Source organism: Necator americanus, chromosome III, assembly GCF_031761385.1.
Source record: "Necator americanus strain Aroian chromosome III, whole genome shotgun sequence".
NCBI classification, from domain to species: domain Eukaryota; kingdom Metazoa; phylum Nematoda; class Chromadorea; order Rhabditida; family Ancylostomatidae; genus Necator; species Necator americanus.
The window spans coordinates 16,531,242-16,543,838 of NC_087373.1; the positions used below are offsets into that span (position 1 = coordinate 16,531,242).

Genomic DNA, 12,597 nt, shown 5'->3' on the forward strand with positions numbered 1-12,597 from the left:
ATTTCACAAATCTCATTCTTATCGACTCCACTTTTTGAAACGTAAAGCCAAAACTAAAAGATGCGCAGATTTCATATTTGCATAACAAATGAGTTTGGGTTAGGTGGCGATGCAGCGAACCCTACAGGAACTTCTGTGATGTTTATTCAACTCCATTACTTCAAGGAAAAAATCCCGCCATCTGTTTCTACTATACATCTTCTTTAAGTATCCTATATTTAATAATAGGATAAAGGATAAAGTCACTGGCGTATCAGTCCACATGAAATGCGCCAACGCGTTTTACTGCAAGTCGCAATTGTTGTGGTTCAGGGACGCGAGTTGGTCTATACATACAACCCTGCGGGCCCATACAATACAATACTTGCGGGTCCAGCCCAGATCAAGTCAATGTTTTTATCCTCCCGGACAGAGCTGGTACCACGTTAATGACCTTGGGGGAAGAAGGGTTTGGTATCCACTAGGGCGGTTTCGAACCATTCACCGTGTGGCTACAACGAACCTCTAACCGACTTCGCCACACCCGCCCCACAGCAATCGCACTCCACAGCGAGAGACAATCCTTGAACCGAGTTTGCTCTTTTGGCCATAAAAAGAATGAACATAACCGAAGTAGAAAAATCATGACTGTGGTTTCAGATTAAAGCTCAGTTTGTGTTAATCAGTAGATGAAGAGATACTTTTTGAGCATGAATGAATTTGCCCGATGAGTAGAACAGAAATCACCGCTGCGTTCTCGAATTGTGTGAATATCTACCCACATTACGGGAGAATGCTGTCAAGAAGGTGTTGTTACTGGAGCTCAAAAAATCTCAATTAAGAGCAGTCGTAGTAGAAATCATGTAGCTCAGTGAAAGTCCACAGGATGGACTATATTACAAACCAATATTCGTAATATTATTACCAGTACTAGTATTACTATTATTACGCGGAAAAAGAAGATAAGAATGTTGACTTTCTAGCTTTAATCAGGATACGTACAAGTTGCGCGTTAATTAGAATTTCCCACCATGGTTACACGGTCAGTTAGGATCATCAAAATATTTCAAGATTCCTGCTTGTGTTAGAAGAAAAATAATGGAGATGCACCCGTGGAGTGGGGAATTCGAAATACAACATGTAACTATATATAACTGTATAACTATATATATATATATATATATATATATATATATATATATATATATATATATACATGCATACATACGCATTATGTCAAGGAAAGGCAATGTTCGAGTGTGAGAACATGAAGATAGCGAGGAGTGGGGAACTCTTAGGCGTTGCAAAATTTATTGTATAATAAATTCATCACGTTTTGTAATATCTTCACAAAAGAACGGATGACAAAACACAAAAGCTAAAACTTTACCTTATGTGTTCAGCAATGATCATCTCTATTTTACATGATCAATTATCATAACTGCAGGTAGGCCTGGAAACCAGCACTTCCGTTGGTTCGTACAGTACTTCTTCTAGTAGTTTGTCCCTCCACTTGTAGGAACTATATTCTTGAAGGCGGAAGGCGGTCGTGGACCTCGTTAGATTGTGCTCCCAGTGCACCTCCAACATTCTTATGAAGTATATTTCAACTGTCATCTCTGCCAACCGGCGCTACTGATGTGCAGTGTGACCATATTCAAATAAAGAGAATATGTGGGATACAAATAGCGCTGAATATGAAAGAAAAAGATTCGAAAATATATCAACAATCATTTATTTACATCCAAATAGTCACTAAAAAAATTCCTTTTCCCTTCTTTTTCTTTTTAAGTTTCTGGCATAAATCTCCATATCCTAATGATTCTTGAAGGACTTCTCTCATTTCCTCATTTCTTTCTCATTAGAACATTCCAGACAGCAAAGTAAAAGATACATTTTTTTTTGTCTGATGAGCCATACTTGTTTTCCTATGATTCTAAGAATTTTTACACACTTCAACTGTGATCTGTAGTCAACGGAGCCAACTGTCAACTGCTGCTCAAAGGCCTACGGCAACAGCCTCTGCATTTCTTGATTACTGTCTGTTGGGTAGTTCCTTCTGCAACACCCTTACTTGGGAAGGCACCTCTATCAAATAATGTTCATCAATTTAACAGTGGTGCAACAACTCCGGTATAAGTTTAGCGAAGTTGTCACTTGGAGCTGGATAGTGTCGGGTTAGGCGCCAGCTGTTGTAAGTAGAAACTGTCTTTGGCCTTGATAAAATGCTGGGTAGTAGTTTTGCGCCAATAGCATGCATACCTTACAATTGTCCACCCTACAGCTACATTTTTCTCGGCCCCATTATGGATTCTTTTCTGTAAACGTCTTCGTTATTTTCATGAGACCATACGCACATGAAACCCAATGGAACATAACAATCAATAGAGTGAAGCAAGATAAAAATAACAAAACAAATGTCGAACGAAATAAAACAGAACGAATAAAATGGAGTGAGGAAATACACGAAACATTGCAACCAAAGTAGTGAACAGAACAAAAACAGCGAGAAACAACGAAACAACAAGTGAAGAGAAGAAAACTAGACAAATAAAATAGAACAAGGGAATGCACGAAACATGACACCCAAAAAAGCAAAAAAATTAAAAACGAGTAAAATCAATAAACAGAAGAAACCTAGAAAGACAGAGCCCATAACTATGTATGCAAAAGTACAACAGAACATTAACAGCAAAAGAACGATGAAAACAGTGAAATAGACCAAGAAAACGAAGAAAGTGAACCAAAGTGGCGAAACAGAGTAAGAAAATACACGAGAAACAACAAATTATAATGACCGATACATTAAAAAAAAAACAAAACAACGAGCAGAACTATTGACCAGCACAATAGCATCGGTAAACGTAGCTCCAATTTGAGATGGGCCATTGTTTTAGCTGAAAATTGGGGATGTTGTCTAAGAAAAATTGATACCATTGCGAAAATGTGCCCGCATCGCTTCGACCCTCATTTGTTCATTTGTTTATTGAATGATAAAGAGAGTCCCGGCGGATTCTCTGAGAATGCCTCCGAGACATTAGGCATCAATGGGCAGGGTCCGGGGCCGACTGCCCGAATCCGGAGGGGCTTGCGCTGGACTAGCCACCACATTGCGACCTAGCCCTTACAAATCCTGAGGGCTCGCTCCAGTGTCCTGTCCCCTGCCCCGATTCTCCCCTCACGGGCCTCGTTGCTAACCCCCCGATCCTCTGCTTCAACCCTAGTGATGTGTCGTACAGTGGTATTGCACGCGCTCCTATCCTTATAACAGCAAAACACGACAACAACATATACAACAAAAGAAATTCCTCAGAACTAGCTCTTATATACTGTGGCCGGTGCAGCAAAGCTACAGAAATTCTTTTCCATTTGCAAAGGTTTCCCGCGCGCCGCATGAGAAGATAGTGCCGTCTGGCTGGAAATGTCATAGGCCAAGGTCTTGCCTGATCACGGAAACATAGATGACGACGGATGGCATGACGTTGTACTGGCCACGACGTAGATGGTTGAACATGCGAAACTATGATGAGTAGGAAGAGTTGGCAACGGGCAGAGGCTCGACATGGATTTGAGGAGTATGACATGGCAGCAGCGGCTCGACATGACGGTGGTTCAACTTTTTTTTGATTTTAGAAAGGGGGTTGAAATCCCATACCGTCAAGCAGACGAGGGGGTTGTTAGTCAGTCCCCCTCCCCGCAACAGTGTGTCGTACAACTGCGATAGTGATATGGTCATGAAGATGGTTGAATTGTGCTGTGATAATAAGCTAAGATGGAGGTTGCTATGTGATTGGTCAACTCTTCGGAGATGTTCGATTCGGGATACGTAGAATTAGTAGTTATGGTTTACAAATGATGTGATTTTATCTGGAGTGGTATTAACAGCTGTGGTCATATTCTAGCCAGTGATGTAACGGTGAGCATGAACGTTAGCCTGTGCTGTGGCTATTTGTTCCATCGCGTCGATGATCTTCGTGATGGACTCCGATGTCTCTGCTTTCTCTGCGAGGTGACTCTCCCTAATGCAGTCGTGGCTTCATGGATCCCGCGGGAGCTTTGGATTAAGATGGTGTTGGAAGGCTATGATATCTCGTAAATTGATGTAATAGTCATCGCGGATGAACGCTTCCACTATACAGATGTCACGTACGGCTAACCGGGAGACACTGAAGGCATCGTCGAAGCCGATAGCAAGAGATGGGCTTTGCGTTAAGCGTGAAGCACAACGCTGTTCCACGCCAATGTTGTTGTGCTGCTTGAAAAAATGGATATGGATCTGATTCTACAAACGACAAGAGAAGACGAGCGTCATGTTAGCGAAGCTAAGCTGCGGCTGCGGATCTACATCTTTAAGTGCGGAAGACGTATCACATCCTTCTTGAGATGGTTTAGAAGATATTCGAGACTGTACAGAAGAAAAATTAGAACTAGAGAAGAAACTCACGTGTCCTCGTCGTTGCGCAGATCTGCCAGCAATTGGTTTAATACAGGATTTACTGACGTCGATCCATCAGCAGTTAATTATTAAGCAGCGAATAAGCAAATCACTAGGTTGGTCAGACCTGATAGAACCTTACAATGAATGCTAAAGTGGTATGAATGGGTCGTACTAGGATTGCGATGAAATGAGGATGGGTAAATGTGAGCGAATAAGATGGACAAGCATGAAAAGATAAAATGGATAGCACTTATGCGTGTTCGAGTACCATGTAGTTAACCTGAGTTGACATGTCTAAGTGGCAGGTCACACATCGGGAAGTGCATGGCATGACATAACATGCAGTATGTTAACAAGCGAGAAGCACTACAAGTATAATATACGAAAAATATACGAAATATACGAAAACTTACAAATAAGATTAAAACAAGTAGTTTTTAAGTGAGGAAGCAATAAGAAAGATGTTAAGCAAAAGCAAGGGAGAATATGCTGGGTAGAGCAAGGTGTTGCGAAATAAAATATGGTTATTACGAAATAAGTGAAAACTTCCAAGAAGAGTAGCGTCAAAAATACAGAGAAGGCTATCAAGAAATTTAATAAAGAAAACAGATGCAAACTAACACTATGATATAAGGAATAGCTACTTAAGGTGAAAGAAAGAGATGAAAATATGATGCACATGAGTGAAATGAGTGAAATGAAAGGGAGTATGAAAAAGTGAGACCAAGGAGTGAAATAAGATATCTACAAAGAGGGTAACAAGGGTGCTAACACAAACGGTTATAACGTGGATCACACGACAAAAACGGATACAACATGAAAAAGTATGGCGAAGAAGGGTGCGCATGTGGCTTCGCAGCCAATGCGGACATTTTTACTCCAACTACGGCACTGATAGTGCTAGATGGAGCGAACGGATTAGAGCGCAAAAACTTAAAGCTAAGTAAGAGATGGCCGTGCAGTCAGCGAGAAGGGTATGCGCGTGCGGAATGGGAGCCGGATGAAGGCGGAACGATGTGGTAGGATGCAGTAAGGAGCGAAAGTGGAAAATGATGCAATTAAGTGGAAACTAAGTTAACAATTAAGTGGTAAGCGTGGAAATAAGTGGTAAATGCGGAAATGAGTGCTAAAATGCGGAATTATGTGTTAAAATGTGGAATTAAGTGATAAGACAAAATAATTATTCAAAAATAATCAGGAAGTATAAAACACTAAATATTGAAAGCAATTAAATACTCTCCGTTTCGTATCAAATGCAAATCGTACCCGTTTGACTGCTCGTGGTGGTTGGATCCGAGTATTTTGCAGTTGTTGGCGGCTCTTTTTTGGGCGTGGGTCTTCCTTGGCAAAAGCCTCTGATGGGTGTAGTTGATTGATCGACCTTTGCCGCTCATGACCATTTGCGATGCGGACTGTGGCTGATCTGGGTATGGAGATGGCAACTGGAGTTTTACTTGCGGTGAGACGACGATATGTAGTGACGTATCGCTAATGTGGAGAAGTGGCCTTCGATTTCTGCAGCCGATGTCGGGAATTGTAAAAGTGGTAGTAGAGCATGTTTGACAGCTTTCTGAATGCGAGTTGCGAGTAGAATTGAAAATGGAGGCGATACTAACTAGGATAGGCGCTAATACTAACTTATCCGCGACTAGCTGAAGTAAGCTGCTGTGGATAAGTGGCAATATGGCTCCATCTAACTTAAACGGCTGCGCGTGCGGTTGTGTCGCGCCAGGGTGGGTTGCTACGACCTCTGCTGTATCTCGGGCTTCATCACACATAAAGAGAGTCCGTGGTTGCGAGCATTCTTTATGAAGTCGTCGAGAAGTTAGAAGATTCCAAAGATCTATCAAAGTAGAAAGAAGAGCTACTTGTGAAATTTCCTCAGCTGCGGCACTCGTGTGTCCTCTTCGAATCTACGCAACATTATTCTCTGCTAAAGATTTTTTCTGATGTTCCCTCTAGTAAGAGTGTATGAACATAGCAGCATCACCAACAGAATCCTGGTTATCTATGTGCTCACAGAAAACGTTGAAAAAGGCACCATTACTCGGAAAAAACTGAACTAATTGCTTTTTTGAATACGATACTGAGGAGATTGTACGCTGAGGAGTTTCCCGGAGCATTTCTGCCAGGAAAAGAAAAAGAAAAAACTCCAAGAATCTTTGAGGGCCTTCTTTCTTGTTGCTTGACTTCATGAGTCTAAATTCCCATGATTAGTTTTCATGAATTTTCACAAATGGAACGGCTTAACTAGGACTACAAGTTGAGATCGTAATACTAATTCATTTCTTATCAGCTATCGCAGGGCGTGTAGTGTAGCGGTTAGAGATTCTTGCGAGATCGATCGGAGGTTCGAATACGCCTTAGTGCTCACCAAGCCTTTCATCTTTCCGGGGTCGACAAATTGGTACCACACTTGTTTGGGAGGATAAAAAGAGTGACTTGACACATCGGCTAGCCCCCGTAAGTCATTGTATAAGCCAGTTACACGTTCGTGAACCTCAAATGATTCTAAATTGAAGTGAAAGTGGGTTGATTAACGTCAGGAACTTTATCTTTTATCCTTTATCAGCTTTCGCAAGGTTTTCAGAACTTATCTGACGGTCACTTAAAAATGATTTTTTTTTCAGAGATTCTTGAGCCGTATATTTGACTGTTAATGTCCGACTTCTGTTCCATTCAATTTGTTTTAGATGGTTCATCCTCGAATCATCATATGCCGCAAGAAACATGTTTGTACATAAGAAGAATAATATGGATAGCCATTCAGTATGTAACTTTCAGACTGATGCACAATTCAAGTTCACATGTTTTGAGAAGACAAACACAAAAAAACGTAAGAAAAAAGGTATTTCTAAGGATTTCTAAGAGCGACATTGAATGGATGACTAGAAGTCATCTACAAACCCACCTCTAGCTTTTCTCGCGGATTCCACCACCAAGTCAGATTTGATACCCGAAACTCTTGATATGCTGTTTTTATGAAGTGGTTTGTAACGTTCACTTCGCCCAGCTTTGACTTGTTTCAGTTTGACGGAAAAACGACACTACTTCCCGTTGTCAATAAAAGTAATATTAGTAAAATCCAAATTCATAAAAGTATCAAGCCAAGATGAAAGTTAATGAGCAGTTAATTACAAAGGAAGTTTGCAGAGAAAAATCTGGGGCGATGGTTGGTTCTGGCAACCGTGAAAATAATGTTGAATTCTGTTTCAGTTTCTGAACGTGAAGTTTACGGATAATGTGGAATATGGTTGATTGTAGTTAAGTGGAGGACAGTGGCTATCGTCAAGCTTCTTAAGTTTTTAAATGAACACATCAAAACGAGCAAACTAATTTGCTGTGGATGAGCTTCTTAACTGATTGCGATGTTGATGGCACAATGTATTCCTCTGCGATAAAGCAAAACCAGACGACGCAGGCAAGTTCTTTAATTTCTGCAAAAAGAAACTACCCGTGAACTGCGAACGGTCGTACCGTCTGAGAAGGATTTCGATGGCAAGGTCGTCAGAGGTAGTCAGTAGGGATTTGTTATGTCGTACCCTTGTACAACAAGCGCCGCGCTGCCTTCAATGCTGTAGCTAACACGGATAAATTTTGGTACCGGTGGATAGAGATGGTATGTCGTGGACCGCGCTCTTCAATTTGCCCAGAAGTCGTGATAAGTGGCAAAATCCCCATGAAGGGTAGGCAGCCCTCCCTTGCGGAGTTGCACATTGATGGTAGCTGCAACGGTATATGGTGCTGATGAGTCTCCGGATATATGCAATGACTGCGATTGACTTATGGTGGGGTTTTTGTTGGATGTGACATCCATCGGCTCATCCATGGCGGTGGTAGAGTTGGTGGATGTGGTGGTGGTGGTGCGGACATCCATCGGCTCATCCATGGCGGTGGTAGAGTTGGTGGATGTGGTGGTGGTGGTGCGGACCGTATCCGCAAATTTGGTCTCCTTGCTAACATCATAACATCATCAAGGCCAAAGATTTGGCGCAACCAGCGGTAGCTTTCGGTTCCATTTCGTCACCTTTATAGTCGCGCAATAGATGTCGAAGACATCCATAAGCTTCGTGGCGTTTGGTTGGTACTCGATAAAGCTTATGATGTGTCCATGGCGCTGCTGGAATGTCTGTAATGCGATTTCTATGGAGATCTTGGCGTTCCCCATGTCCTCGATTTGACCTTGGAGTGCTGCTAGCTGCTCTGCCGGGTGGACGTCCGAACGGAAATAGAGGGATAGTTGGAGTTTGCCGAAATGACCGGATGCATCAGATTATTGATCGCTTCAGTCAGACGTTCTTTGCAATCAGGGTTAAGCGTGGTGATGGGACACCACCCTCTGGATTACGACCTCACCCCACCCCTTCTCCTCCTCCTCCAACGTTCCTGTGACAGTTCTCGGCTGCTGTCATCTCAATATATTGGGAATTTCATGTGTTTCGAAAAAAAAACTTGCTGAAATATTGAAATATTGGTGTTGAAATATTTTCATTCTTGTACTATTCTATTTTTATTCTAAAATCTATGAAATATCTTTGAATAGTGATTGAAGGACTTAATACGACGAATTGAAGAGAAGAGTCAGGTGCATAGGCCGAATTACAGAAGAACGACGAAAAAAATCAACACTTTGTTTCGACAATGTGATAATAGGAGGACGCAGGTTCGACACATCTCTGAGTCAAACTTTTGCAAAACAGACAGAAACTACTAGAAATTTCTTCTTAAAAAAAAACTCATCAGTTTAAAAGTGGATTTAACAGAGTTTAATGACAAGAAAGGCTTAGATTGTTTGCACACTGTTAAATCTGGAAGATCGCGAATAACTTCGTAATAAGATGACCAAAAGAAAAACTTCAGACAGTTTTTCCGAGAAGAAGGTTTGCCGTACAAAAGGGTCATGTCGCTCTTTTTTTGTCACCTCCTAGTCTTTCTGGAATTTAGATGGGACAGAGATGGCATTTTCCCATCCGCTTCCCATAAGAAATTTGGAAAAACGGCGTATCTGTGGAAATCATCTGTTGCGGCACCTGTTGCATAGAAAAAATCTTCAACTACAATACACTAGAAGATTATTCGCTTCGCGCCAAGTTATTCCGATTTATTGACTTTATTCAAGGTCACACACTTTTTGTCGTTTCAGCAAAATTTGGGATTTTGGCAAGTTTTCCTACTCTAGAAAAATGGGCTAGCGTTTAAAAAAAGGAAACCTCTTTGTGTGAAAATTCTTCCTTTCGGACCGTCCTCTTAAAAAATGATGAGAAAAATCCGAGAGAAAGTCGAAAATTTTAAATTTTTCGATTCCTCAGACGACCTGGACAAATCCTTAGTCCCCTTGTCCAAAAATATGGATGATTTTAATTAAAGTTCTAACGCCACAGTAGCTGCTTGCCAGAACTGATTCCATAAAGAAATTGTTGCTTGTGTCCATAAGTTGCGCGGTGACGAGCAAGCAAACCACCATTAGAGATTGTGGCACATTCAATTTTGTTGTCGATACCTAAAGCATGCGGAACCCATGCTACATACTTCTGAACCTTTCCCAACGAGTGAAGGTGTTTCTCTACAACAGTGTGAGAGCGTTCCGTTTTCTCTGCCAGTTCCCTTGTCGTTTGACCCGAATTTTCGTGTAAAAGTTGGTTTAATCGTTCTTCATCCAACTCAACTGGACGGCCTGAACGAGGTGCGTCTTTGAGGTCAAATACTCCATTTTTGAACGTGGCATACCAATCGCGAGCGGTTCTCTCAGCTATAGCACCATCTCCATACAGAGCACAAATGTCGCGAGCAGCTTTTGTGGCGTTAGAACCTTAATTAAAAGCAAAAAGTAGGAGGTTTCGAAAATGCTCATTTTTCTCAACTTGACATTCCATTTTAATGATCTGAAATTTAATATAAATTAGCTTGAGCAAAAAGTAAAACATAGATTCCGGTAGAAGAAAACATCCTCCTTCGAATGACATAAAACATTGTGCAACAAATATTTAATGACATGAGGACTATTAAAATAAAAAAAAACGGCGAGAACCTAGTTGCCAACCTAATATAATATTTTGTAATTTATGTGATCACTTTGTATTTTTTGTTGTAATATTTTATAATGTATGTGATAATCTAATACGACGTAATATTTTGTCCTAGTTGTCAAGTTATCTTCATTCACTAATTCCCGCCGCACACTCCGTTACGACCCGCACTCCTTTGCAACCGCCCCCGTTTGCGACTCCCAGATGGCAAAATCCCATCACGCGCTTGATACTGCTTACAATCGGTTGACATGAAGAGTTGATATGATCACCTTATCGTAAAGTGATAACACCTGAAAATATTGCATATACTACGCTATTGTCACGAAAGGTATGTGGTACACGAACAAAGTGGTACAACAGTGGTGTGGTTACGACGTGAGAGCGTGGAGGTGGGGAATCTGGGACAGGGAAATGAACCCTGTTCACGGGCGCGTAAGGATCCAGAGTTGCTGTTGCTCAACAACAAGGAACCAGACATAACAGACGAAGGGATGAGGGTGCAGGTTCGCGAATGCGAGGGGCACACTTAGATCATCGGTTTGGGCGCGTGCGGACATATGGTGCAAGGGTAACTACCACTATGGAGATTATATTTCCAGGATTGCTGCCAGAAATCCCAAGGGTAACCCTGATTCGGTCCTCTACATGAATGCAATAACCCCTCTCGTTACACGTCGGGCACCCGGCACTTCATGGGCAGCGCAGGGCAGCGAGTGCGCTTACGGGATCGCCCAGCGCGCGGAAACGGGGTCGGTTAGGCCGATGCGCCACCGTCGTGCCTCGGGTCCGCTCCAAGGACGAGCGGCAGCATCGGTAGGCAGTACTCGGAGCCGACTGCCAGGATCCGGAGGGGCTCGCGCTAGGCTAGCCACCACAGTCCTAACACCTCCGAATCCTCCAGGCTCGCTCCCAGAGTCCCATCCCCCTGTCCCGATTCCCACCTCAGGAAACTCGGGGCTGCCCCCTTGATCCTCTGTCCCAACCCTTGTGGTTGTGAGAATGACCAGAAAGCTATGGGCGGGAAAGTGTACAAAGAGGCGAACAAGGCTTTACAACTCGTATCCTAGTGAGTAGTGTGATGATTGCATTGGAGAACGTGGATGCTTATGTGTCGACAAGTGAGGAAGAAGCTTCTTTCGCAAGAACTGCCTTTAAATTTTGAAAGAATGATTGTAAATGTAATTTTATTTTGTATGCATAAGAGGCAGCCAAAACATAATTTGATTTTGGAAAGGAAGAAAGAAAAAAAAGAAAAAAAGATGTTGGTTTTTTTTTTTTTTTTTTAAAAAAAGATCCTGATTTCTTTTTATTAAAAAAAAAAAAAGAGGAGGAAATTTTTTTTTCTTATAAGATAATTTATAAGACCTCTTTTTTTTTTCGTTTTGGTTCTCTTCTGACCAACTTTTTTTTTTTTTGTTTTCACGCTAATAGCCTGATGAGAAGACATCACTGATTTTCTAAAGTCCGCATTTTAAATGCGGCGCGTGAACAATGGTGGTGCGGTGCAGTTGAAATCGTAGGAAAAAACGACGTCTTCCACGCCTTTTTCTTCGACGATTAAGAAGAGGTAAGCGGAGCCACACAGTATCCTGGAATCTACAAACCCACCTCTAGCTTTTCTCGCGGATTCCACCACCAAGTCAGATTTGATATGCTGCTTTTATGAAGTGGTTTGTAACGTCCACTTCGTCCAGCTTTGACTTGTTTCAGTTTGACGGAAAAACGACACTACTTTCCGTTGTCAATAAAAGTAATATTAGTAAAATCCAAATTCATAAAAGTATCAAGCCAAGATGAAAGTTAATGAGCAGTTAATTACAAAGGAAGTTTGCAGAGAAAAATCTGGGGCGATGGTTGGTTTTGGCAACCGTGAAAATAATGTTGAATTCTGTTTCAGTTTCTGAACGTGAAGTTTACCAAGCTGTTTTCAGTCTCGTGGAGTTGCACTACACGAAACTCTTCATGCACTTGGCCTGAACCACCAGCACTTGCGAATGGATAGGGATCAACATATCAAAGTGGACTGGAGCAATATCAATCCTCAACATTTCGACTACTTTGCTGTTGCCGACTCTAAAATGTTTACAACGTAGGTGATCATATTTGATAACCATCCGAATTCTTCGACAACTTCTGCGCCAAAAAGCTGGT

At 41.8% G+C, this 12,597-nt stretch overlaps 2 protein-coding genes across 3 annotated transcripts in view; one reads left to right on the forward strand and one right to left on the reverse strand.

Annotated features, from left to right (window-relative positions):
- RB195_009796 (uncharacterized protein) overlaps positions 1–12,597 on the forward strand; it is a gene marked incomplete at both ends in the record, with an annotated part of 30,581 nt that overhangs the window by 12,241 nt on the left and 5,743 nt on the right. For both annotated transcript variants that reach the window (XM_064190505.1, XM_064190506.1), the window contains one exon: positions 12,378–12,535. In XM_064190505.1, coding sequence (XP_064048088.1) covers positions 12,378–12,535 — 158 coding nt within the window. The remainder of the gene's footprint in view (positions 1–12,377; positions 12,536–12,597) is intronic.
- RB195_009797 (uncharacterized protein) lies at positions 8,201–10,924 on the reverse strand (the record flags this gene model as incomplete). Its single annotated transcript, XM_064190507.1, has 4 exons — positions 8,201–8,373; positions 8,445–8,546; positions 9,876–10,226; positions 10,864–10,924. 4 exons carry the CDS (start codon positions 10,922–10,924, stop codon positions 8,201–8,203), a joined length of 687 nt encoding a protein of 228 aa, XP_064048090.1.